This window comes from Pristiophorus japonicus, chromosome 3 (assembly GCF_044704955.1).
Source record: "Pristiophorus japonicus isolate sPriJap1 chromosome 3, sPriJap1.hap1, whole genome shotgun sequence".
NCBI lineage: Eukaryota > Metazoa > Chordata > Chondrichthyes > Pristiophoridae > Pristiophorus > Pristiophorus japonicus.
The window spans coordinates 40,914,683-40,941,550 of record NC_091979.1 but is presented as its reverse complement, the minus strand read 5'-3'; the positions used below and the strand labels follow the sequence as shown (position 1 = coordinate 40,941,550).

General features: G+C 45.3%; 1 protein-coding gene across 1 annotated transcript in view; it reads left to right on the top strand.

The window, feature by feature from the left end:
- Nucleotides 1-830: 830 nt before the first annotated feature.
- The window catches only part of tfcp2l1 (transcription factor CP2-like 1), a 90,898-nt gene continuing 64,860 nt past the window's right edge, over nucleotides 831-26,868 (top strand). The window contains exons 1-7 of the mRNA XM_070873553.1: nucleotides 831-874; nucleotides 5,346-5,497; nucleotides 9,417-9,493; nucleotides 19,524-19,629; nucleotides 20,544-20,650; nucleotides 22,062-22,214; nucleotides 23,658-23,768. Of these exons, the coding sequence (XP_070729654.1) occupies nucleotides 831-874; nucleotides 5,346-5,497; nucleotides 9,417-9,493; nucleotides 19,524-19,629; nucleotides 20,544-20,650; nucleotides 22,062-22,214; nucleotides 23,658-23,768 (750 nt within the window). The remainder of the gene's footprint in view (nucleotides 875-5,345; nucleotides 5,498-9,416; nucleotides 9,494-19,523; nucleotides 19,630-20,543; nucleotides 20,651-22,061; nucleotides 22,215-23,657; nucleotides 23,769-26,868) is intronic.

Sequence of the window (26,868 nt, the reverse complement as noted above, 5' to 3'; positions counted from 1 at the left end):
GCGGGCCGATGCGTTTGCATTTATGGCTTTGTTGTCGCCCAAAAGGGACGTTAGGGGTTTGTGATCTGTCTCCAGCTCAAATTTCCTGCCAAACAGGTACTGGTGCATTTTCTTTACAGCATATACACATGCGAGCGCCTCCTTTTCTACCATCCCGTAGCCCCTTTCTGCCTGGGACAGACTCCTGGAGGCATAAGCTACCGGCTGTAACTGACCCTTGACATTGACATGCTGCAACACACACCCGACACCATAGGATGACGCATCGCACGTTAACACAAGTTTCTTACATGGGTCGTATAGTGTTAAGAGTGTTGGAACATAACAAATTGCATGCTCTATTAAAAGCCATTTCCTGGCTGTCCCCCCAGACCCATTCACGACCCTTGCGTAGGAGCATGTGTAGCAGCTCTAGCAGTATGCTCAATTTGGGAAGAAAGTTACCAAAATAGTTCAGGAGCCCCAGGAACGAACGCAGCTCCGTCGTGTTACGGGGTCTGGTTGCTCTCTCGATCGCTTCCGTCTTGGACGAAGTAGGGCTGATCCCGTCTGCTGCTACCCTCATCCCCAGGAATTCTATCTCTGGAGCTAGGAAGAAGCACTTCGCCTTTTTCAGTCGCAGCCCTACCCGGTCCAGTCTGCGTAGCACCTCCTCCAGGTTGTGGAGGTGTTCTTCAGTATCATAACCCGTGATGAGGATGTCGTCCTGAAAAACCACCGTCCCTGGAATAAACTTGAGGAGGCTTTCCATATTTCGTTGGAAGATCGCGGCGGCCGAGCGAATCCCGAACGGACATCTGTTGTAATCAAACAACCCCTTGTGTGCCGTGATGGTGGTCAGCTTCTTCGACTCACTCGCCAGCTCCTGGGTCATGTAAGCTGAGGTCAGGTCCAATTTTGACAAAAGTTTGCCGCCGGATAGCGTCGCAAAGTAGTCTCGGTAGCGGGTACTGGTCTTGGAGTGACACCCGATTGATGGTGGCCTTATAATCACCACATATCCTGACCGACCCATCCGCCTTGAACACCGGCACAATCGGGCTCGCCCAGTCACTGAATTCGACTTGCGAAATGATGCCTTCCCTCAGCTAGCGGTCCAATTCGCCTTCTATCTTTTCCCGCTTCACGTACAGCACCGCTCTGGCCTTGTGGTGTACTGGCCTGGCGTCCGGGTTTATGTGAATCACTATCTTGGCCCCCATGAAAGTGCCGATGCCGGGTTGAAATAATGAGTCAAATTTGTCCAGGATCTGTGAGCATGATACTTGCTCCACAGAGGAAAATTGCATTGACATCGCCCCATTTCCAGTTCATGACAGCAAGCCAACTCCTCCCCAGTAGTGCGGGACCGTCCCCCGGGACAACACAGAGTGGCAACCTGTTTTCCGAATCTTTGTGGGTCACAACTACAGTGGCGCTGCCTAGCACCGGAATGATCTGCTTTGTATAAGTCTGTAGCTGTGTGTCAATCGCCGATAATTTTGGCCTCCTGGCCTTGGACGCCCACAACTTTTCGAACTGTTTGATACCCATCAGGGACTGGCTGGCCCCCATGTCTAGCTCCATTGATACTGGGATGTCATTGAGGAGCACTTTCATCATTATCGGTGGTGTCCTGGTGTATGAACTGTATACGTGCTCCACATGAACTCGCTGAACTTCAGCTTCCAGCGATTTCCCCCAGCATTCCTTTCTGCAATTTCTGCAGGTATTTTGCTCATCTCTGCAAACTCCGGCTGAGTGTGTGACTCCACGCCTCCAACATGAGCTGTTGTTGGAAACAAAAGGTCCCTTTCCAGTCGATCGTCCCTGACTGCCCCTGTTATTGTCCTTGAGTGCGCCATTAACAGGTGTTGATGGCACCATTACTGGCCGCATTATCTCTCGCAATGGTGTGAATCGCCGTTCAACTTGCCATTGTCTCTGTCGAACTCCCCCTCTGGGTTCGACTACATGTTGGGGCATGCCCGATTGCCCTTGTCTGCCTGGAGAACTGTGTGCTGCTTTAACAATGTTGAATCTCTGTCCCAACCATTCCTTAACACAGTACCTCTCGTCTGTTCTGCTAGTGGCCATGCTCGCGTGGTTTAAATCCCAGTTTCTCGTCGCCATTGATAGGTCCTTACTATACAGTATAAATGCACACGAGGCCCATGCTTGAGAGGTGGTCAGTCTGTGACCTGTCCTTTATTCCTTCGCACTCAAGTGATGACGGTGGGTGGAGCTTCCACTTTTGTACCTGAAGGTCCAGGTTAGGAGTGTCTCCCACCTAGTGGTCATTGTTCTCACAGTGTACAACTTAGGTCAGATTATACATGGGTTACAATGCTGGTTGAATACATGACAAACCTGATTCCCGGGATGGCAGGACTGACATATAAGGAGAGACTGGATTGACTGGGCCTGTATTCACTGGAGTTTAGAAGAATGAGGGGGGATCTCATAGAAAAATATAAAATTCTGACGGGATTGGACAGGTTAGATGCAGGAAGAATGTTCCCGATGTTGGGGAAGTCCAGAACCAGGGGTTACAATCTAAGGATAAGGGGTAGGCCATTTAGGAACGGGATGAGGAGAAATTTCTTCAGTCAGAGTTGTTAACCTGTGGAATTCTCTACCGCACAGATGTCAATTGATGTCAGTTCATTAGATGTATTCAAGAGGGAGTTAGATATGGCCCTTACGGCTAAAGTGATCAAGGGGTATGGAGAGAAAGCAGGAAAGGGGTACTGAGGTGAATGTTCAGCCATGATCTTATTGAATGGTGGTGCAGGCTTGAAGGGCCGACTGGCGTACCCCTGCATCTATTTTCTATGTTTCTATGTTTCTGTTTTTATTTCAGATTCCAGCATCCACAGTATTTTGTTTTTGTAATCTTTTTTTTAGATTTAGATTGAGGGATAAATATTGGCCAGGACACAGTCGATAACTCCCCTGCTCTTCTTCGAAATAGTTCCATGGGATCTTTTACGTCCACCTACGAGAGCAGACGGGACCTTGGTTTAACATCCGACAGTGTAGCACTCCCTCGGTACTGCATTGGAGTGTCAGCCTAGATTTATGTGTTCAAGTCTCTACAGTGGGACTTGAATCCCCAACCTTCTGACTCAGAGGCGAGTGTGATACCCACTGAGCCACGGCTGGCATATTTGTACACAAAGCTTTCAAAACCATCTGATTCATGGTAGATTCAATTTGTTCTCTGATTCCCCTCTGTGCTTGTTTCTATTTGTGTCATCTGGTTCACTCACATACAGAGTTATTTTTGGATCATCTGTGCTATATTCCAGAGCCAGAGGACACCAACTAAATTCATACTTTTAATAACTTTTATTTTTCCTGCTATAAAGAAGTGTTGTTAAAAGTTAAGAGACTTTGAATCAATTGAGCTATTTTAATTAAAAGCTCGACAGTAAACCAAATAACTCCTCTGTACATTATCATCATCATAGGCAGTCCCTCGGAGGATGACTTGCTTCCACTCTTAAAATGAGTTCTCGGGTGACTAATGAGTCCAATGCGGGACCTACAAACACTGTCACAGGTGGGGCAGACGGTGGTTGAAGGAAAGGGCGGGTAGGGAGCCTGGGTTGACGCACACTCCTTCAGCTGTTTACGCTTAGTTTCTGCTTGTTCTCGGCGATGGGACTCGAGGTGCTCAGCGCATTCCCGGATGTTCTTCCTCCAGTTGCACCTCTGTACAATAAATAAAGTGACCACGTGAAAGCTGGAATATGGGCTTTATGTTCTGACATGTAAAGTATCAACAATGCAGATCTGACAATGATTCATCAGTATGTACAATACACTGACCACGCAACAACCTAGTAAATGCAGGTCAATCATTATAGCCTTTCTATGTCACAAGATGCTAATACCCCTTGTGAATGTAACGATCTGTACCTGGAGCTTGGAGGCTGGTCTCGGCTGCCACCAGCACAAGAAGCAGGAGGTAGGTCATTTTTTTAAAGGCCAAGCTCAACACTGCACTGTAATACGAGAGTGATTATTTTTACGGTGTTCTGGTCCCTCTGCGCATGAGTCCGCCTGCGGAGCCCGAAGACCGTTCTGGCACCACGCATGTGCATCCGAAGGATCAGCCAATACTGAACATCTTATTTAGAAACGTGCCAACAGTGAAGTCACTTCCAGCCGATAAGCTCCGAACTCCCAATAGCCTTTTTGGCGGAATCGGGAATCAGAATGGTGGCGCAGTGTGGTTCCAGACCCACGAACAAGGACTCCACACCGGCACTGGTGAAGTCTGGTGTTGCAAATAGACGCAGCCATATAATATAGGGAACAGTTGGCTGGTAACAGAGGAAGCATTGGCCTTCTCGTCTATGATGCCTCCTGAATCTCATTTACCTAACTCTCCTGTTATTTCCTATTCAGTGAAGCCTTTGCTTCTATGCAGCTAATCTTTTGGACTTTGGCATGTTTATCATCTAGTGTTTGGAATGTGTCATTGTTGTTTGGAAAATAAAAGCAAACACCGAAAGTGATCTTATAGGCTTCCTCCATATTATCTGAACAACGAGTCACTTATTACATAGAATCACATCGAACTGCACAGAAATCGGCCATTTGCCCAACAGGACTTGTGCTCCACACGAGCCTTACTTCATCTCACCCTATCACTATATTAAGAATCAAACAAATCTACAAGAATGTGTTTTCTATATTGTGTATTCTTCAGCTCTTGTTTGAAAAGTATTTAGAATATGAGTTATGGTTGTGTGAGACGCTGTGAAACATTGCCCTGGGGAAAGACAACACCTCAGCATTGATATTAAATTATCGTTGATCTTATGTGTAAGTTAAATACTACCATCTTTTTACTAAGTTGTAATGTATTTGCTTCATGGGTTCTTTACTTAAGAATCCATAGCAATACATTGCTATTAAGAACTAATTGGTTTATTAACAAAGGTTTAACAATCACACTACACATTACCAGTTCATCCACCATGCCACATCGTGGATGACCTAGATCCAACTGACTGAGATTTTATTGAGTCTTGTGAACTTCACGTGGCTGGCTAAGTCACTCACAATGCAACAGCTCTACAAGCCTGTGAGCATAGTCATGGGTGCATACATTACATAAGTGAAGGAGTGTCTGGATTCCACCTTTGGGTGTATGCAGCTCTTGGTTAAACCTTGCATTGGTCGTGAAATGAATTAAAATTAGCCCAATTGTTATGAGCCATTCAATCGCAGTGCAACGGTGTCCTAGTAAGATTCTCTTTTGTCTTTTTGTTGACTGCAACTCTGAAAATTGATGTATAGTGAGTTTCGATCAAGCTTTCTGTAGTTGATGAACGCCTGTTGTTCCATTTCAGTGATGTCCTGACGTTGCCAGTTTTTAAACATGAGGAGTCAAACCTTTCTCCGGGAAATGATGTCAAACTGCTCCCATTCCAGTATGTGCTCTGTGCAGCCACATCTCCTGCTGTCAAACTCCACGAAGAAGCACTGACTTATCTCAACCAAGGTATCAAAATTGAGCATTTGCCTTTGTCCACCCCACCCCCCCTTCTTCATTATTCCCTAACTTGTCCTTTCAAGCTGGCACTCTTTCGCTATGTGTTTCTTGCAGGGGGCAGGAATGCTTCGCTTGCGGATATCCCCGTGATGGTATTCCTTGGTTCTAGCCCTAAGCTATGTGTTTGAATGGGAGAGCATCTGATCTATTCTCCCTCCATGTTCAGCCTGTTCCAATGCAGACATCTCGAAGAGAATTTACTGGAGCGTGTTGAATGCAGTTGGGCAATGTGCGACTTGTCCATGGATAATCGAGTGCAATTTCTCCAAGTCTTGTTCTCCCAGCAATGACCATAGTCAAATTCATGAAACATCTCCAACTGGACCATTTTGCCACAGTGAGCGATGTTTAGAGTTGGGGGCAGAGGGGTGGAGTGGGGAAGCTGCAGACTCCTTGACGGCTTAGCGGTCAAGTATGATATTGAGCCAAAAAATCCAGGAAGGGTTTCGTCCAACGCCCCCGTTAGCTGCTCTGCTCCCCCCAGCGTGCAGCTCGTTCAAATTTTTGCGCATGTGTGGTATCTGCCATGAAAAGCTGGTGAGCGGCCAACGCCGGACCTTGCAGATGACTGCACAGCCGCGCAGCTTAGCTTATGGACAAGGGGCCGATTTCAGTTGTCAGGCCAAAGCTCGCCTCAGTGACTCTTGGTTAGGCAGAACGGAAAATAAGCTGACGTTTCCAATCTGGACCACTATCCAGTGACCCGGTTTGGAAAGTCTCTGTGTGTAGACTTCAGCTTAAGTCAGAATTGGCCTCAGATGTGAAGCCATTTACAGTCAAATAGCCCGCTAACACTCGGCCTCAAAACTGACACATGAAGAACGGCTAATTGGGCAAAGGTATCAAAGGCCTTCTGGCATTTGGGAAATTCCACCCCAGCATAATGGTCAAGAGAGGAGGGGAGGACACGGGCGGCAAATCCGAGGTGGTGAATTGCTCTCCAGTCCTGTATGTAGGTGTACACTGGGTGTCTTTCTACTCACTGCTGCATGTCATTCTGTGCCTAAAAGTACACCTGAAACTTCAGGTAAAAATTCCTAGTTTAATTTTCCTTTGATGCCAAACCCAGTGAACCCTGAGTCATGCTGGAAGCACCAATATCACTACTTCCTCAGTGAACAATGGTAACCTGAAAATTCAAACCAATCTTTCTGTTGGGCTTTTCTGAATTTGGACCTGTCCTTGCACAACCACATGGCCCTTAGTACAGATGCTACAAAAGATACTACTTCAGAGTGTAACCTCAGTAAATTCTTTAAACGATAACGAGCTGGAGCTCTCGTGCACAGCCTCAAACAAAAGCTGCATGAAATCCAAGCTGATTACATAAGGTAGGGAGCTTCAAAGTTTTTCGATTCAGCGTAACAGGACGGCAGAGGTTACAGGTGAGATTACATAGAAAATTTACCCTAACAGATGAATAGCCTGTTAGCACTTCCTCTTGATAATTGTATCGTCTATTAGACAAGATCTTTTGATCTTTATTAAAAATAATACATGTAATGCCTCCCTTTAGTATATCGAGAATATCCGACATAATAATAGACCCAATTAATAACAAGTCACGACATTCCCAACAAAGTTTGTGTTAAACACAATGGGCCATATTTTCCGCACTTTGTTAACTCGAGCCAGGGAAACGTATGTGTGAGTAACAGGCGAGGTGTTGTTAGTGCGGCCCTGAGAGAATTCCTCTACCTCCAAGGGCCATGGTTTGTTCAGTCATTAATGAGGAACTTGGATAACATTCTGCAATTTGACTTTGATTCGACTGTCCATGAGCCTGAAATTACGATGCTTTCAGCAGTGCAAGCACAGTGTACGCTGTCGGAAGTCTTCAGAATGGCCCCGCAAGTTCCACGTTTCTGCATGCACGAAAACCCGGAACTTGTAATCTGTCATGTTTCGCTGGGACAGATCCACCGCATCCGCTATGAAATCACTTTCGCTGGAGCAGAGTTGGGCTATTTGCCCCACTACTGCCCAGAGAATGCCCATGAAACCTTTACGCCTGCTTTTATCATTTTAAAGTAACATATTTTTTAAATGATTTAAACATACACATGTATTTAAAATTAGTTCAGGTAAATTTTGGCCTGTTTTTAAAAAGTTTAAATTTATTGTTCAAAAAATTAAATTTTAATTTTAAATGCTTAATCAAAGGGGTTTTAAATTAATTTTGAACATGTGATCGTTTATTTTTATTTAAGTGGCGTGAAATCTTATTTATTAGGTGATTTCCAATTTGTTTGTGGGAATTCCATACCTAAATGGAATCCCCATAAGCATCATAGGATTCCCCTTTTTGATTGGTTGGCCTGGCCTGTGTGATCCCAGGGACACTTACGAACCATTGGCCTTTACGCAGGTGCACGCCTGCAGGTCCAGGACCAGAAGAGTCCGAAACTCCGGAGACACCAGGTAAGTTTGGAGTTTTTTTTCCCCGTTTCAGAGGCGTATTCTGCTGGTACGCCTCCGACCGCAAATTCCGGGCCAATGTTTTTACCCCAGGTCAAAACTGGCTTTAGTTATATTAGCAATGAGATAGATTTTGAAGCAGTTAAAGTAATGCAAAGCGCCGCGCACAAAGTCATCCAGTGTTAGGTGCCTCTATGTTTATTGTAGTTTTAAATCAGCTTTTAATATAAACGGAATAATCTGCTTGTAGCAAATTTCGAATTGTTTATAGAGAAATCAGAAGTGTCTTTGACTTAAAAGATCAAATTGGTTGATTTAATTAGCAACATTGTTCTTTTAATTTAAAATAACTGGTTTGTTCCATTATGACAATGTTTTGAAACAGACAAGTGAAATGTTTCTATTTGACCTGCATGTTGACCATTGTATTTATGACCTCTGTTTTCTATTGACAATTGGATATATGCATATTGGAGTATTGCTAAGTTTGTCTGGGATCCCTCCAGATCAAAGCATTAACAGAAATGTTGAATGTTGATATCTACTGGGTTTAAAAACGGGGGGTTTGGAACAGCATGGCGGACTCTCGAAAGTGTTTTGTTTTTAAAACCAAACAAGAATTCTGGGAGCAGCAAGGCCCTGCCTGAGGTGAACAAAGAATTAAGCAGGAGAGGATGAAAAGGAGCTGAATTTGTCGAGCTGTAATAAGAACTTTTGATTTCGAGACCCTCTCAGTTCGAACAACTATCAAAAGACGTTCTGATAAAGGGTAATTGACCAATTATGGACTTTCTTGTTTTTGAGCGTGCGTGTGTGCAAACTGTATAATGTGTCGATCGAAAATGATCTGGCCATTTGTAAATAAAGTTAAAAGTGTCTTCTTCTTCTGTAATCATCTAGTCTGTGTGGCAATATCTGCCATCTTGAAGAGAGTTGGATAGGGTGTAGCATGAAACTAAGTTGAAGCAGAGACTACTGCAGGAGGGCGATATGTTAACACCGGATATTAACCTCTGGAAGAGGTACAGCTTTTGGATAATATATTTGTTTATGGAAATGGCTGAAAGACTGCTTTGAGAGAAAAGACCGAACTAACCCCATTCCCCTCAAAAAAAAAAGCCACAGCACGGTTGAATATGGAATCTATTCCAGTTGAGAGGGAGGCCTACACTATTACATTCTATCGAAATTGGTTCTGGATTTATCGGGAGTGTGTTGTTTTGTTAAAGATCTGTGCTCTAACTGTAAACAAACAAAATAATTTACTCCTGATAACTCAAAGTTGGTTTTTGCACTTCATAAAATTGAATTGTCCAGCAATTTGAATTGAGTATCATAGTAAAGTGGGAAATTTAGTGGTTAAATAAATAGAATTATCGGATAACTTGGATTAAGTCATTTCTAATTATGTGGGTGGAGTGTACCAACATTTTGTTTTCTTATCAACTAGGGCAACCTTATGAAATCCGTATGCTTGACAACAGAAAACCAGGACATTGTCAGGAAATAATTGGCAAATATATAAAGGTAAGAATTTAGAAATTGACAGAAATGACAGAAATTTACAGCACAGAAGGAGGCCATTTCGGCCCATCGTGTCCGTGCTGGCCGACAAAGAACTATCCCGCCTAATCCCACTTTCCAGCTCTTGGTCCGTAACTCTGTAGGTTACGGCGCTTCAAGTGCACATCCAAGTACTTTTTAAATGCGGTGAGAGTTTCTGCCTTTACCACCCTTTCAGGCAGTGAGTTCCAGACCCCCACCACCCTCTGGGTGAAAATATTTCCCCTCAAATCCCCTCAAATACTCCTGCAAATTACTTTAAATCTATGCCCCCTGGTTGTTGACCCCTCTGCTAAGGGAAGTTGGCCCTTCCTATCCACTCTATCTGGGCCCCTCATATTTTTATACACCTCAATCAGGTCTCTCCTCCGCCTCCTCTGTTCCAAAGAAAACAAACCCAGCCTATCCAATCTCTCCTCAAAGCTAAGCTTCTCCAGTCCAGGCAATATCCGCGTAAATCTCCTCTAGTGCAATCACATCTTTCCTATAATTTGCAGGATGGGAGGCACCTATCCACATCTGGAATGTGCAGATGATCAGCAAGTGCAGTCCATGTGTTCCTGTGACTGGATTGTGCGGGGTTACATTTGCCTGTAATTTTTAAAAATAATATTCACTATATTTGTTGGTGTGCAAAGGATGTATTTGTGTTTCGTTTCATCAACAATTTGCTGCTGATATGAGCCACAATTCAGCTACTGTTTACCTTTCAGATGTTGTGCCATGCCCTCTTTTCCCCTCCCCCAAAATGTTACCCCGCTCCAAGAAAATAAGTCTGCTAGACTGTATGTTTGTGCATTAAGCACCAACTATTTCCATAGCCAAATGTTTCTTTGGATATTTATCAGGCATACTTTAGTACTGAATCTGCGAAAGATGTTCCGAAATAATACTACAAGATAAATCACCGTTCTGCCCACTCCATCATCCCCAGTCTGCTTTGAGCGGTTTATTTTTCCAGATATGGGTTCCGCTAGGACCACTTGGCTCCAGTTCTCATTACAGCCTTGGTCCAAACATGGACAAGAGAGCTGAATTCCAGAGGTGAGGCAAGAGTGACATCAAGGCAGCGTTTGACTGAGTGTGGCATCAAGGAGCCCCAGTAAATTTGAAGTCAATGGGAATCAGAGGGAAATCTCTCCACTGGCTGGAGTTACAGCGAGCACAAAGGAAGATGGTTGTGGTTGTTGGAGGAGGCCAATCATGCCAGCCCCAGGACATCATTGCAGGAGTCCCTCAGGGCAGTGACCAAGGCCCAACCATTTTTAGCTGCTTCATCAATGACCTTCCATCCATCATAAGGTCAGAAGTGGGGATGTTCGCTGATGATTGCACGGTGTTCAATTCCATTTGCAATGCCTCAGCTAATGAAGCTGTCCATGGCCGCAGTAAGACCTGGACGACATTCAGGCTTGGGCTGACGAGTGACAAGTAACATTCGCGCCGCACAAGTGCCAGGCAATGACTATCTCCAACAAGCGAGAGTCTGACCATATCCCCTTGACATTCAATGGCATTACCATCACCGAATCTCCCTCCATCAACATCCTGGGGGGTCACTGTCATGTATGTAACCACAATGTAACACCACCGTATTATTGTATATACTCAACCTAGATGAACATCTTGACCACAAGGGGTGAACTTGTGGGAGACACTCCTTACCTGATCACACAGGTATAAAAAGGAAGGTCCCACGCAGGGTCATCATCTTTGGAGTCCTGTAACTAAAGAGTTAAGGTCACAGAGTTACCTTGTCCCCAGAATGTGCCTCGTGTGGTTTCATATTGTAGAGTAAGACTTTACATTGGTGACGAGAAATGGGAATTCACGACCCGCGAGAATGGCCACCGGTAGCACAGAGGAACGGTACTGTGTTGGGGAAGACTGGGATGATTTTGTCGAGAGGTTTCAGCAAAGCTTCATTATGAAAGAATGGCTGAGGGATGCAGCGGCCAACAAGCGGCGGGCTCATCTTTTGACCAGCTGCGGACCAAAGACTTACACGCTCATGAAGGACTTACTAGCACCCGAAAAGCTGACTGACAAAACCTTTGAAGAACTTAGCAAATTGATCGGGGAGCACCTCAAACCGGCGAGTAGCATACACATGGCCCAACACAGATTCTACACCCACCGATGTCGTGAAGGACAGAGCATACCGGACTTCGTAGCGGACCTCCGGCGTTTGGACAGCCTCTAAGTTCACAGACGCCTGCAGGGGGGAGATGCAAAGGGACCTCTTTATCGAGGGCATCGGTCATGCAGGAATTTTCCGAAAATTAATTGAGAACAAGGATTTGATATTGGAAGCAGTGGCATTGATAGCTCAAACTTTCATGGCGGGGGAGGAAAAGACGAAAATAATATACGCGCGCAATTCTGCCTCTAACGCGGCGATGGATCAGGGAGTCAACATTATCAATGCGACTCGGAGCCCCGCAGGCAGGCAGGGGCAGTCCGACACCCGCCAGGCAGCAATAGACCCCAGAGTAGGACTTCAACAGAGACAATAGCAGGCTAAACGGACATTCACGCCATCACAGTGGACAATGCGGCCCAGGATGGGGCCATTGACACCCACCAACAGGGTATTTAAGAGCAGTCAAAGGGACAGATAGCATTGTTCCCAACAATGGAAACTTTAACTCATGCTGGAGGTGTGGGGGAAAACACTTAACTAGATCTTGCAGATTTCAACAGTTTGTCTGCAGGAACTGCAATCTCAGTGGCCACATAGCTCGAATGTGCAGGAAGCCTGCAACCAGACTAATATATGAGATGGATGGACCAGAAGAGGGTTCTTTGAGGCAGGATGACTTTTGGGGCAAATCGATGGACACTGAGGTTCAGCGGGTCCATGGGCGAACATTCACAGTTCAAACACCAAAACGCCACCAATGATGATGAGGGTTTTATTAAATGGTATCCCAGTACGCATGGAGCTGGACACTGGGCCAGCCAGTCACTCATGGGCGTTCAGCAATTTGAGAAGCTATGGCCACTTAAAGCCAGTAGACCCAAATTAGCACGTATTGAGACGCAATTACGGACTTACACTAAAGAAATCATTCTGGTGCTAGGCAGTGCAATGTTGACTGTCACACACAATAATAAGAACATAAGAATTAGGAACAGGAGTAGGCCATCTAGCCCCTCGAGCCTGCTCCGCCACTCAACAAGATCATGGCTGATCTGGCCGTGGACTCAGCTCCACTGACCCGCCCGCTCCCCATAACCCTTAATTCCCTTATTGGTTAAAAATCTATCTATCTGTGATTTGAATACATTCAATGAGCTAGCCTCAACTGCTTCCCTGAGCAGAGAATTCCACAGATTCACAACCCTCTGGGAGAAGAAATTCCTTCTCAACTCGGTTTTAAATTGGCTCCCCCATATTTTGAGGCTGTGCCCCCTTGTTCTAGTCTCCCCGACCAGTGGAAACAACCTCTCTGCCTCTATCTTGTCTATCCCTTTCATTATTTTAAATGTTTCTATAAGATCACCCCTCCAACGAGTAAAGACCTAGTCTACTCAATCTATCATCATAAGGTAACCCCTTCATCTCCGGAATCAGCTGAGTGAATCATCTCTGTACCCCCTCCAAAGCGAGTATATCCTTCCTTAAGTAAGGTGACCAAAACTGCACGCAGTACTCCAGGTGCGGCCTCACCAATACCCTGTACAGTTGCAGCAGGACCTCCCTGCTTTTGTACTCCATCCCTCTTGCAATGAAGGCCAACATTCCATTCGCCTTCCTGATTACCTGCTGCACCTGCAAACTAATTTTTTGGGATTCATGCACAAGGACCCCCAGGTCCCTCTGCACTGCAGCATGTTGTAATTTCTCCCCATTCAAATAATATTCCCTTTTACTGTTTTTTTTTCCCAAGGTGGATGACCTCACATTTTTTGACATTGTATTCCATCTGCCAAACCTTAGCTCATTCGCTTAACCTATCTAAATCTCTTTGCAGCCTTTCTGTGTCCTCTACACAACCCGCTTTCCCACTAATCTTTGTGTCATCTGCAAATTTTGTTACACTACACTCTGTCCCCTCTTCCAGGTCATCTATTATTATTGTAAACAATTGTGGTCCCAGCACCGATCCCTGTGGCACACCACTAACCACCGATTTCCAACCCGAAAAGGACCCATTTATCCCGACTCTCTGCTTTCTGTTAGCCAGCCAATTCTCGATCCATGCTAATACATTTCCTCTGACTCCGCGTATCTTTATCTTCTGCAGTAACCTTTTGTGTGGCACCTTATCGAATGCCTTTTGGAAATCTAAATACACCACATCCATCGGTACACTTCTATCCACCATGCTCGTTATATCCTCAAAGAATTCCAGTAAATTCATTAAACATGATTTCCCCTTCATGAATCCATGTTGCGTCTGCTTGATTGCACTATTCCTATCTAGATGTCCCGCTATTTCTTCCTTAATGATAGCTTCAAGCATTTTCCCCACTACAGATGTTAAACTAACCAGCCTATAGTTACCTGCCTTTTGTCTGCCCCCTTTTTTAAACAGAGGTGTTACATTAGCTGCTTTCCAATCCGCTGGTACCTCCCCAGAGTCCAGAGAATTTTGGTAGATTATAACGAATGCATCTGCTATAACTTCCGCCATCTCTTTTAATACCCTAGGATGCATTTCATCAGGACCAGGGGACTTGTCTACCTTGAGCTCCATTAGCCTGTCCAGCACTACCTCCCGAGTGATAGTGATTGTCTCAAGGTCCTCCCTTCCCACATTCCCATGACCAGCAATGTTTGGCATGGTTTTTGTCTTCCACTGTGAAGACCGAAGCAAAATAATTGTTTAAGGTCTGAGCCATTTCCACATTTCCCATTATTAAATCCCCCTTCTCATCTTCTAAGGGACCAACATTTATTTTAGTCACTCTTTTCCGTTTTATATATCGGTAAATGCTTTTACTATCTTTTTTTATGTTTTGCGCAAGTTTACTTTCGTATCTATCTTTCCTTTCCTTTCTTGCTTTCTTAGTCATTCTTTGCTGTCGTTTAAAATTTTCCCAATCTTCTAGTTTCCCACTAACCTTGGCCACCTTATACGCATTGGTTTTTAATTTGATACTCTCCTTTATTTCCTTGGTTATCCACGGCTGGTTATCCCTTCTCTTACTGCCCTTCTTTTTCACTGGAATATATTTTTGTTGAGCACTATGAAAGAGCTCCTTAAAAGTCCTTCACTCTTCCTCAATTGTGCCACCGTTTAGTCTGTGTTCCCAGTCTACTTTAGCCAACTTTGCCCTCATCTCACTGTAGTCCCCTTTGTTTAAGCATAGTACGCTCATTTGAGACACTACTTCCTCACCCTCAATCTGTATTACAAATTCAACCATACTGTGATCACTCATTCCGAAAGGATCTTTTGCTAGGAGATCGTTTATTATTCCTGTCTCATTACACACAACCAGATCTAAGATCGCTTGCTCCCTTGTAGGTTCTGTAACATACTGTTCTAAGAAACAATCCCATATGCATTCTATGAATTCCTCCTCAAGGCTACCCCGTGCGATTTGATTTGACCAATCGATATGTTGGTTAAAATCCCCCCTGTTACTACCATTCCTTTTTCACATGCCTCCATTATTCTCTTGATTATTGTCCGCCCCACCGTGAAGTTATTATTTGGGTGCATATAAACTACGCCCACCAGTGACTTTTTCCCCTTACTATCTCTAATCTCCACCCACAATGATTCAACATTTTGTTCATTAGAGCCAATATCGTCTCTCACAACTGCCCTGATATCATCCTTTATTAACAGAGCTACCCCACCTCCTTTCCCTTCTTGTCTATCTTTCCGAATTGTCAGATACCCCTGTATGTTTAATTCCCAGTCTTGGCCACCCTGCAACCACGTTTCAGTAATGGCCACCAAATCATATCCATTTGTAATGATTTGTGCTGTCAACTCATTTACTTTGTTTCGAATGCTGTGTGCGTTTAGGTAAAGTGTTTTAATACTAGTTTTTAAACCATGATTTTTAGTTTTGACGCCTCCTGCAGCCCCTTTATATTCATACATATTGTCCCTTCCTATCACCTTGTGGTTTACACTTACCCCAGTGCTACTCTGCTCTGTTGCCTCCTGCCTTTTGCATCCTTTCTTGGGGTTCTGTTCATCTGAGCTCTCACTCACTCTAACTAGCTCAGAGCCCTCTCCTGGGTTTCCATTCCCCCTGCCAAGCTAGTTTAACTCCCTCCCAAACGCACTATCAAAACCACCCGCGTGAACATTGGTTTCGTCTCTGTTGAGGAGGAGCTGGCTAGCCGAGATGAACTGGAAATGGGGGGATGTTCACAGATGACATATTCATGTCATCTGCGGAACGAAGTTTGTGCTCACAAGTACTACAACAATTTGATTCACTATTCCAACCTGGCGTCGGGATTTTCAAAGGCACTAAAGTAGTGATTCACATCACCCCGGATGCCAGGCCAGTGCACCACAAAGCCAGAACGGTACCGTATGTTATGCGGGAAAAGATCGACAGTGAATTGGACCAGCTGTTGAGAGAGGGCAGGATCTCGCCTGCTGAATTCAGCGACTGGGCGAGCCCCATCATTCCCGTCCTAAAAGCGGATGGCTCTGTCAGGATCTGTGGCGACTACAAGGCCACCATCAGTCGGGTGTCCCTACAAGATCAATACCCGCTCCCGAGAGCGGAGGACCTTTTCGCCACACTGGCAGGCGGCAAACTGTTCACCAAGTTGGACCTCACTTCAGCCTATATGACCCAAGAACTGGCCGACGAATCTAAACTACTGACCACCATCACCACGCACAAGGGACTGTTCGTTTATAATAGGTACCCTTTTGGCATTCGATCAGCGGCCGCGATTTTTCAATGAAACATGGAAAGCCTGCTTAAATCCATTCCTGGAACGATCGTATTCCAGGACGACATCCTCATCGCGGGTCGAGACACCGAGGAACACCTCCACAATCTGGAGGAGGTGCTACGCCGACTGGACCGGGTAGGCCTGCGTCTCAAGAAGTCTAAATGTATGTTCTTAGCTCCCGAGGTTGATTTTCTGGGCAGGAGGGTTGCTGCAGATGGGATTCGGCCCACCGAATCCAATACAGAGGCGATTCGATGAGCACCCAGGCCCTGCAACACATCGGAGTTGCGTTCATTCCTGGGACTGTTGAATTATTTCGGGAACTTTCTGCCGAACTTGACCACGTTGTTGGAGCTGCTACATGTGCTCCTGCGTAAGGGTTGCGATTGGTTTTGGGGGGACTGTCAGGAACGGGATTTTAATCGGGCGCAAAACCTACTTTGTTCAAACAAGTTGTTGACCCTACATGACCTGTTTAAAAAAAAAAAAAAAAAAAAAAAAATTGGTTCTGACATGTGATGCATCGTCCTATGGGGTTGGGTGCGTGTTGCAGCAGGGTAATGCTGAGGATCAACTACAACCTGTGGCTTATGCCTCCAGGTCGCGCACTCAAGCAGAACAGGGATATGGGATGGTCGAGAAGGAAATGTGTCTATGGTGTAAAAAAAATGCACCAGTACCTCTTTGGTAGGAAGTTTGAATTAGAGACAGACCACAAGCCATTAACATCCCTGTTGTCAGACAGCAAGGCTATCAATGCCAACGCATCTACTCTCGTATAGCAATGGGCTCTCACACTAGCTGCTTATGACTACTCCATCCGGCACTGGCCCAGCACTGAAAATTGCGCTGATGCGCTCAGCAGACTTCCACTGGCCACCACCACAGGCTCCCCCATCACAGCCCGCCAGATCAAAATCTGGACAAACAGAGATCCTCTCCTATCCCTGATTAAGAAATGTGTCCTGACTGGGGATTGGGCACCCGCACACGGAGCATGCCCTGAGGAGGTCAGACCGTTCCACAGACGGATGGATGAGCTCTCCATCCAAGCCAACTGCCTACTTTGGGGCAGCTGGGTAGTTATGCCCCAGAAGGGCAGGGAGGCATTCATCAGGGAACTCCACAGCGAGCACCCAGGCATTGTGCTGATGAAGGCCATTGCCCGGGGGGTCACACGTTTGGTAGCCTGGAATTGATTCAGACTTAGAACACTGTGTTCGCAGGTGCATGACGTGTGCCCAGCTGGGTAATGCCCCCAGGGAGGCCCCGCTCAGCCCATGGCCCTGGCCCACCAGGTCATGGTCACGCATTCATGTTAACTACGCGGGCTCGTTCATGGGAAAGATGTTCCTTATTGTGGTAGATGCATACTCGAAATGGATCGAGTGCATCATTCTGAATTCATGCACGTCATCCACCACCGTGGAAAGCCTACGTGCGATCTTTTCAACCCATGGCTTGCCGGACATCCTGGTTAGTGATAATGGCCCATGTTTCACAAGCTACGAATTCCGAGAATTTATGTCGGGTAATGGCATCAACCACGTCAGGACTGCGCCGTTTAAGCTGGCCTCCAATGGCCAGGCGGAACGTGCGGTCCAAATCATTAAGCAAGGTATGCTCAAGATTCAAGGACCCTCCCTACAATGCCGCCTATCACGTCTCCTGCTGGTCTATAGATCCCGACCGCACTTGCTCACAGAGGTCCCGCCCACAGAGCTACTAATGAAACGGATACTCAAAACTCGGTTGTCCCTCATTCACCCAGTCCTGACTGACATAGTTGAGGGCAAGCGCAAGTCACAAAACGAGTACCATGACCGTAAGTCGAGGGGGAGATGTATAGAAATAAATGATCCTGTATTCGTCCTCAATCGTGCCATGGGGCCCAAATGGCTTGAGGGCACTGTAATTGACAGAGGGGAATAGGGTCATCGCGGTAAAACTCAACAATGGTCAGATATGCCGTAAGCATCTGGACTAAGTTTTTAAAAAAAAGGTTCAGCATGGACACGGAGGAACCTGAAGAAGACCATGAGATGGAGCACACAACACCGCCAGTGAACAAGCAACAAGAGCAATCAGAAGAATGCACAGTCCCTGCGGTCAGCCCGGACAGGTGACAGACACTCACATCAGTGTCCAACAACCAGAGCCCCAACTGCGGCACTCCACGAGGGAGCGCAGGCCACCTGAAAGACTAAACCTGTGATCCCAATAAGACTTTGGGGGGGGGGGGGGAGGTGATGTCATGTATGTAACCATAATGTAACACCACTGTATTACTGTATACACTCAACCTAGATGCACACCTTGACCACAAGGGGTGAACTTATGGGAGACGATCCTTACCTGATCACATAAATATAAAAAGGGAGGTCCCACGCAGGGTCATCGTCTTTGGAGTCCTATAAATAAAGAGTTAAGGTCACAGAGTGACCTTGTCCCCAGAATGTGCTTCGTGTGGTTTCATACTGTAGAGTAACGACTTTACAGTCAATATTGACCAGATACTTAACTGAACCAGCCACATAAATACTGTGACAACAAGAGCAGGTCAGAGGCTGGGTATTCTGCGGTGAGTGTCTCACCTCCTGACTCCCCAAAACCTTTCCATCATCTACAAGGCACAAGTCAGGAGTGTGATGGAATACTCATCACTTGCCTGGATGAGTGCAGCTCCAACACACTCAAAAAGCTCGACACCATCCAGGACAAAGCAGCCCGCTTGATTGGCACCTCATCCACCACCTTCAACATTCACTCCCTCCACCCCCGGCGCACTGTGGCTGCAGTGTGTACCATCTACAAGATGCATTGCAGCCACTCACCAAGGCTTCTTCAGCAGCACCTCCCAAAAATTCATAAAACAATGTGCTTTCCTACAAGTAGATATCCAGCAAAAGTGCGTGTTGGGTGTGGGGGATGGCGACGAGGACAGCACTATGTAGCACATCTGCCGAGTAAAAACATAGTGAGTATAATTCCATATACCAGATCATAGTCTCTGTGTGTTCTCCATATTGCTGTCTGTTTAAGGGCACAAAAATGCTGCAGGAATCCCAATCTGTTGCGATGACTTCCAGTTAATTGTAGATTGCCTTGCAGAGCATTATCCGTGTGGTTTTCCATGATCGGCGTTTACAGTACACAGAGCACCAGCAGCTGGAGGGCTGGAGATGGAGCCGGCCAGGCGATCGTATTCTGGACATAGGTGAGCAGCATTACTTGTTACATCGCTTCGAAAAGAGTTTGCTGGCTGAAGTTGGGGACATCACCACGGCTACTGTAGGGAGCTGAATGCATAAGGCAGGTGTGACGGTTTGCAAACTAATCCTTTATTGATGGGATTCACTTTGTAATGTCAGCTGTGGCTCACTGGGTAACACCCTCGCCTCTGAGTCAGAAAGTTGTGGGTTTGAGTCCCACTCCAGGAACTTGAGCACATAAATCTAGGCAGTGCTGCACTGTCGGAGGTGCCGCTTTTCGGATGAGACGTTAAATTGAGGCCCCGTCTGCTCTCCTCAGGTGGACGTAAAAGATCCCATGGCACTATTTCAAAGAAGAGCAGGGGAGTTATCCCTGGTGTCCTGGCCAATATTTATCCCTCAATCAATATCACTAAAGCAAATGATCACATTGCTGTTTGTGGGAGCTTGCTTGTGGGCAAATTGGCTACAGCATTTCCCACATTACAACAGTGACTACAGTCCAAAAGTACTTCATTGGCTGTAAAGAATTTTGAGATGTTCAGTGGTCATGAAAGGCACTATATAAATCCAAGTCTTTAACTTAACCAGAAGAATAAGATAATACCTACCCTAACATTTAGCTATTTCAAGGGCCTACTGTGACCTTGGTTTTGAATGTTTATCTGAAAAAGACAGCTGTGTGTTCAATTTTAAAAAGATGCTACGATTGGTGGAAGTTTGGTGGGGATTTGCGAAGCCTCTTTGGTGCCTTACTTGAGGTTGAGGACTTGCCGCGCTAAATCCTCGCTGGTCCCTGCGTAAACATTTTTTGTGCAAACTCCTTATTTGGCACGGTGAGGGAAAGAGAGGAATGCATCCTGTGCCCTAACGCCACGAAATAAATCATAAAATGATTATAAAATGTAACTTTTTGCAGACATTCCGCTGTCAGTTGGTATCTTGGAGCCTCGAGCAAATCCGATGCAGCTGAATACTATTGAATTTCTTTGGGATCCTGCCAAAAGAACTTCTGTTTTTGTTCAGGTAAAGTGACTATCTCACATCTACAGTGCTGTGTCACCATCTCTAATGCAATGCATAGGTGGCAAGGGATGGGAACGGTAGGAGCTGTAGGGCTAGAAATCCACCTCGGGCGGTGGTGCAAACATACTAAGCGTATGGATATGCAACGGTCACCACGCACAGGCATCTTCCACCCCTGGAGTTCAGGACTGGAATATCGGGTCCTTCATTGAAACATCTGTGAACTCATCCCTTTTGGTGTGGAAGCAAGTCATCCTCGTTTGAGGGACCGCCTGTGATGATGAGATGTTCTGATCATGAACTCATGGCTACGATGGCCAGGTCATGTGGTACAAATGTCTGATGAACGAATCCTGAAGATCGGTTAATGATGCATCGACAACTGGGACAGGATTTTGTGGTGGTCAGCAAAACAGATATAAAAACTGCTGAAAAGCCACTCTGACACAGTGCAAAATATTTCGCCATACGTGAGAATCACTTGCTCAATAGTGACTGCAATGGAACTAGGTATAGCAATTGTGTGGGACAGGCTCGATAGACCAGATGGTCTTCACCTGTCCATCATTGTTCGTATGTTCGTATCTGAATGTCGGCTGATAGACAAGGTCTATATTCTTTAGAGTTTAGAAGAATAAGAAGTGATCTTATTGAAACATATAAAATTCTTACAGGGATTGACAGGGTAGATGCAGGGAGGATGTTTCCCCTGGCTGGGGATAAGGGGTAGACCAATTAGGACTGAGATGAGGAGAAATTTCTTCACCCAGAAGGTGGTGAATCTGTAGAATTCTCTACCCCAGAGGGCTGTGGATGCTCAGTCATTGAATATATTCAAGACAGAGATAGATAGATTTGTGGATATTAAGAGAACCAAGGGATATGGGGATAGTGCGGGAAGGTGGAGTTGAGGTAAAAGATCTTATTGAATAGCGGAGCAGGCTCAAAGAGCCTACTCCTGTTCCTATTTTTTTTTACTTTCTTATTTATGCTCTTCTGATCCAATACCACCCATTCTGCGCCATCTCCTGAGATGAATTTCTAGCACCCAATCTCTAGTCTTGTTTGAAGGTTCGTTTGAAGCCTGTGGCATCTAGTTCTGAACTCACAGTCCCACTCATCTATCTTGTTAACACAATTGATGTCTGTACCTTTCGTTGCTTGCTTTAAAACCCTGGATCATGTCTTCTGTCCATTGTTGCTTTGAAAACAAGATCTGCTCGGAGCCTCTCCTCGTGACTTGGCCACAAATTCCAGAGTCATCCTCATCTCTTTCCTCTGAACCCGGCCAGTGTATCAGTGTCTGAAAGTAGGCGCCCAGAACTGAATGCAGTATCCAAGATGCGACCTCACCCACGATTAATATAAGATCGGGGAACGTTTTAAAAAATGTTTAAAATATTTATTTTAGGTCCATTGCATCAGCACTGAGTTCACCCCCAGGAAGCACGGTGGGGAGAAGGGAGTTCCATTCAGGATTCAGATTGATACGTTCAAACAAAACGAGAATGGCGAATATACAGAACACCTGTACTCTGCCAGTTGCCAGGTCAAAGTGTTCAAGGTATGGGCTAAGTAGCTGACTGCTTGTCAAGGGCTAATTGTGAATATTGTTGATGATCAGCAGACAACAAGCCTATTTTTAAATCAACTTTTCAAATCTTGCTCCTTTTCCGTATTTTAGGCAGTGATATTAACGCGCCTGTATATATGGCATGTAGCCACAATTCCTTTGGGTGGTGAGCTCCCACTCTCTGCTGTGTATGGTAGAGATGAGGTACAACCCCTCCCAAAATATTGCACACCTCTCAACAGCTCGTGCAGAGGCAGTATTGGCTGATGAACTGTGCCGAGAATTTCAGAACGGGAGCAATTGGGAATATCACTCCTTTTGAAAAGCCCAAACACACTATATGTGTTATTTAAGATCATAAGAGTTTGTTTATGGAAAAAGCCATTCGGCCAACCTGGCTCATCCTTTTGATAGACAGAAGGGTACAATTCTAAAGGGGGTGCAGGAACAGAGAGACCTGGGGATACATGTACACAAATCGTTGAAGGTAGCGGGACAGGTTGTGAAAGCGGTTAAAAAAGCTTACGGTATCCTGGGTTTCATAAATAGAGGCACAGAGTACAAAAGCAAGGAAGTTATGATGAACCAGTATAAAACACTGATTTGGCCCCAACTGGAGTATTGTGTCCAATTCTGGGCACTACACTTTAGGAAGGATGTGAAGGCCTTAGAGAGGGTGCAGAAAAGATTTACAAAAATGATTCCAGGGATGAGGGACTTCAGTTATGTCGATAGTCTGGAGAAGCTGGGGTTATTTTCCATAGAGCAGAGAAGGTTGAGAGCAGGTTTAATAGTGATGTTCAACATCATGAGGGATCTAGACAGAGTAGATAGGGAGAGATTGTTCCCATTGGCAGAAGGGTTGAGAACCAGAGGACACAGATTTAAGGTGATTGGCAAAAGAACCAAAGGCAACATGAGGAAATTTTTTTTTACGCAGCAAGTGGTTAGGATCTGGAATTCACTGCCTGAGAGGGTGGTGGAGGCAGATTCAATTGTGGCTTTCAAAAGGGAACTGGATAAGTACCTCGAGGAAAAAATGCTGCAGGGCTACGGGGAAAGAGTGAGGGAGTGGGACTAGCTGAAGTGCTCTTGCAGAGAGCCGGCATGGACTCGACGGGCCGAATGGCGGCCTCCTGTGCTATAAACATAAAAAAACGATCAACCTCACCCGCCTGCCTTTGCACCATATCACTCATTCCTTTCTCTCATTCCAGAAACCGGTTTGATTGCATCTTGAATCCATTTTAAAGTATTTTTTTACAGAAACGTTACTGAGATGGTTGAATAGTTTTTGTTTTATTTATAATTCAGCTGAGCGGAGAGCTCTTGTTTGGTTTGAAGTTTGTTCCGTGACTTGAAATGATGTGAGTTTGACCAGCTCCTGGATTCCCGCAAAACTCAAACGGTTATAATGGGCGTGTGTTTTTAAAGCCTAAGGGAGCTGATCGAAAACAGAAAACCGATCGGGAGAAGATAGAAAAACGAACGGTCCAAGAGAGAGAAAAGTACCAACATTCGTATGATACAACAATCCTCACAGAGGTGAGATCTCTCTTGTTGGGATTGGATTGTGGAAGTTCTTAAATTGGGACACGGACACACACACGCTTATATTCCACTAACTTGCAAACCCAATCAAGACCTTTCTGATGCATCTTATGTTTATAACTGTGGCAGAAAGGCAAGTACATTTCTTGAATGTGTGCATTTTTTTTGCTGTATGGCAACTTTTCCAGGTAATTTTTTCTTCTAACTAGAACATTGGTGTGTGAAAAGCCATCCCATCAACATCAATTTACAAGCTGCATTTTAAAAAAAATTTGATTAATGGCAATGAGAGACTTGAATCAAATTGAACTACATCTCCCATGCTCAGATCTAAATAAACACCTTTGGCATCATAGTGCCGTGTTACAAGTGGCTAATTTCTGGTGGGACTGATCCTTTCTTTCTCCAAGAACAAATAGAATTAGGAGCAGGAGTAGGCCAGCATTTCAGGCCTGCTCCGCCATTCAATAAGATCATGGCTAATCAACTCCCTCTTCCTGCACTCTACCTATATCCCTTGATTCCTTTTATCCAAAAATCTATCGATCTCCGTCTTGAATATTCTCAACGACTGAGCATCCACAGGTCTCTGGGGTAAAAAATTCCAAATATTCGCAACGCTTTGAGTGAAGAAATTTCTTCTCATCGCAGTCTTAAATGGCTGATCCCTTACTCTGAGAATGAGACCCTTAGTTCTAGACTTTCCAGCTAAGGGAAACACCCTCCCAGTATCTACCCTGTCAAGCCCCTTAAGAATTTTATATTTAAAAATTTCAATGAAATCATCTCTCATTCTTCTAAATTCTAGGGAGTATAACTTTAGTCCACTCAATCTCTCCTCATCCTAAAATCTTCCAGCCCATACGCAGCCTGGATAACATTGATATACAGCCTTATTTTGGAAGAATAAAAGATAATCCAATAATAATTTGATATTGGTTCCTTTAAATGGAAAGTTAATTTTGTATAATTGATAAACTGAGTGGGGTGTTCATATTGCAATCATAGAATCATAGAAATTTACAGCACAGAAGGAGACAATTTCGGCCCATCGTGTCCGTGCCAGCTGACAAAGTTATCCAGTCTAATCCCACTTTCCAGCTCCTGGTCTGTAGCCCTGTGGGTTACTGCTTTCAAGTGCATATCCAAGTACTTTTTAAATGTGGTGAGAGTTTCTGCCTCTACCACCCTTTTCAGGCAGTGAGTTCCAGACCCCCAACATCCTCTGGGTGAAGAAATTTTCCCTCAAATCCCCTCTAAACCTCTCCCCAATTCCTTTAAATCCACGCCCCCTGGTTGTTGATCCCTCCTGCCAAGGGAAACCGGTCCTTCCTATCCACTCAATCCAGGTCCTTCATGATTCTATGCACCTCAATCAGGTCTCTCATCAACCTCCTCTGTTCCAAAGAAAACAGACCCAGCATCTCCAATCTTTCCTCATAGCCAGAATTCTCCAGTCCAGGAAACATCCTCGTACATCTCCTCTGTACCCTCTTCAATGCAACCACACTTTTCCTGTAATGTGACCAGAACTGCACGCATATATTATTGCGATACATATCGGGAAGCACGCTGCTGGGATGAAGTTTGTAATTTGGTTACTTTCCCTCGGGGTGGGGTGGAAGGAAGAAACTATTAAAGTTTATGCAGCAGGTCTGATGAAAGATCATCAACCTGAAATGTAACTCTGTTTCTCTCTCCACCGATGCTGCCTGACCTGCTGAGTGTTTCTCGCATTTTCTGTTTTTATTCAGATTTTCCACTTCCGCAGTGTTTTGCTTTCGTATTATTAAAGTTAATTCTTTACTTGTTTTACATTTTTTTTTATATTTAAAAGTGTAATTTATTCAAAACCAATTTTGTGTCATAACTGAGAGGTTCTTGGTAATTCAATACTGATGCAACAAATCAATTTAATGAAAAGATTTAAATGTCAATTTGGCTCAATTGTGGGCAGTCTGGCCTCTGGATCAGCAGGATTGGGTTCTAGATCGACTCCAGGGTCTGGACACACTGAACATTCCAGCCCTCAATCTTTTGTTCCTTATAGTTAATGTGTTCCTAACACATGAGACTGCACACAGGGAGGTTAAAGTAATAGTGACCTCAGTCTTTATTAAGACACTCCAGAGTGAGGAACAGGCCTTAGGGGCTGGCTTATATACAGTGCTCCCAAGGGATGCTGGGATACCTTGGGACTTCAGGGGATGCGCTCCCTGGTGGCGGAACATGGGAGTGCATGCTTTACAGATACACAACATCACTCCCCCCGCCCCCACCCCAAGTCAAAGTGAAAACTATTTACAAGTTGAGGCTGTCGGGAGCCTTTCTTTCCCTGGTGGATCACCTCAGTACAAATGTCTGTTCTGGTCTGTTGGCTGTGCCCTTGCTGGGCTGGCGTGTTGTTGGCCCTGCAGGGATGCTGGGTGAGCCTGGCCTTGTTGGGTGTGGTGGGTTCGATTTCCTGGTCCTGGGCGGTGTCGTTGATCCTTTGGGTGTGTGTTGTGGGCTTGAAAAAGGTGGTGTCTGCTGTGGGTTGTTCGGGGCAGTCTGTGAACCACAGCCTCGTTTGGTCCAGGTGCTTTCTGCAAATTTGTCCATTGTCTAGTTTGACTACAAACACCCTACTCCCTTTAGCTATCACCGTGATCCACTTGGGACCATGTCCATAGTTTAGCACAGGGTCATTTAGATCAATTTCCCGTGACACAGTGGCGCGACCATCGTTTACATTTTGTTGCTGCCGCCTGCTCTCTACCTGATCATACAGGTTGGGGTGAACCAGCGAGAGTCTGGTTTTAAGTGTCCTTTTCATGAGTAGCCCAGCCGGGGGCACCCCTGTGAGTGAATGGGGTCTTGTGCGGTAGCTGAGCAGTACTTGAGACAGGCGGGTTTGGAGTGAGTCTTCTGTGACTCGTTTAAGGCTCTGTTTGATTGTTTGTACTGCCCGCTCTGCCTGCCCATTGGAGGCTGGTTTAAACGGGGTCAAGTTGACATGTTTGATCCCATTGCGGGTCATGAATTCTTTAAATTCGGCACTGGTGAAACATGGCCCGTTGTCACTGACCAGTATGTCAGGCAGGCCGTGGGTGGC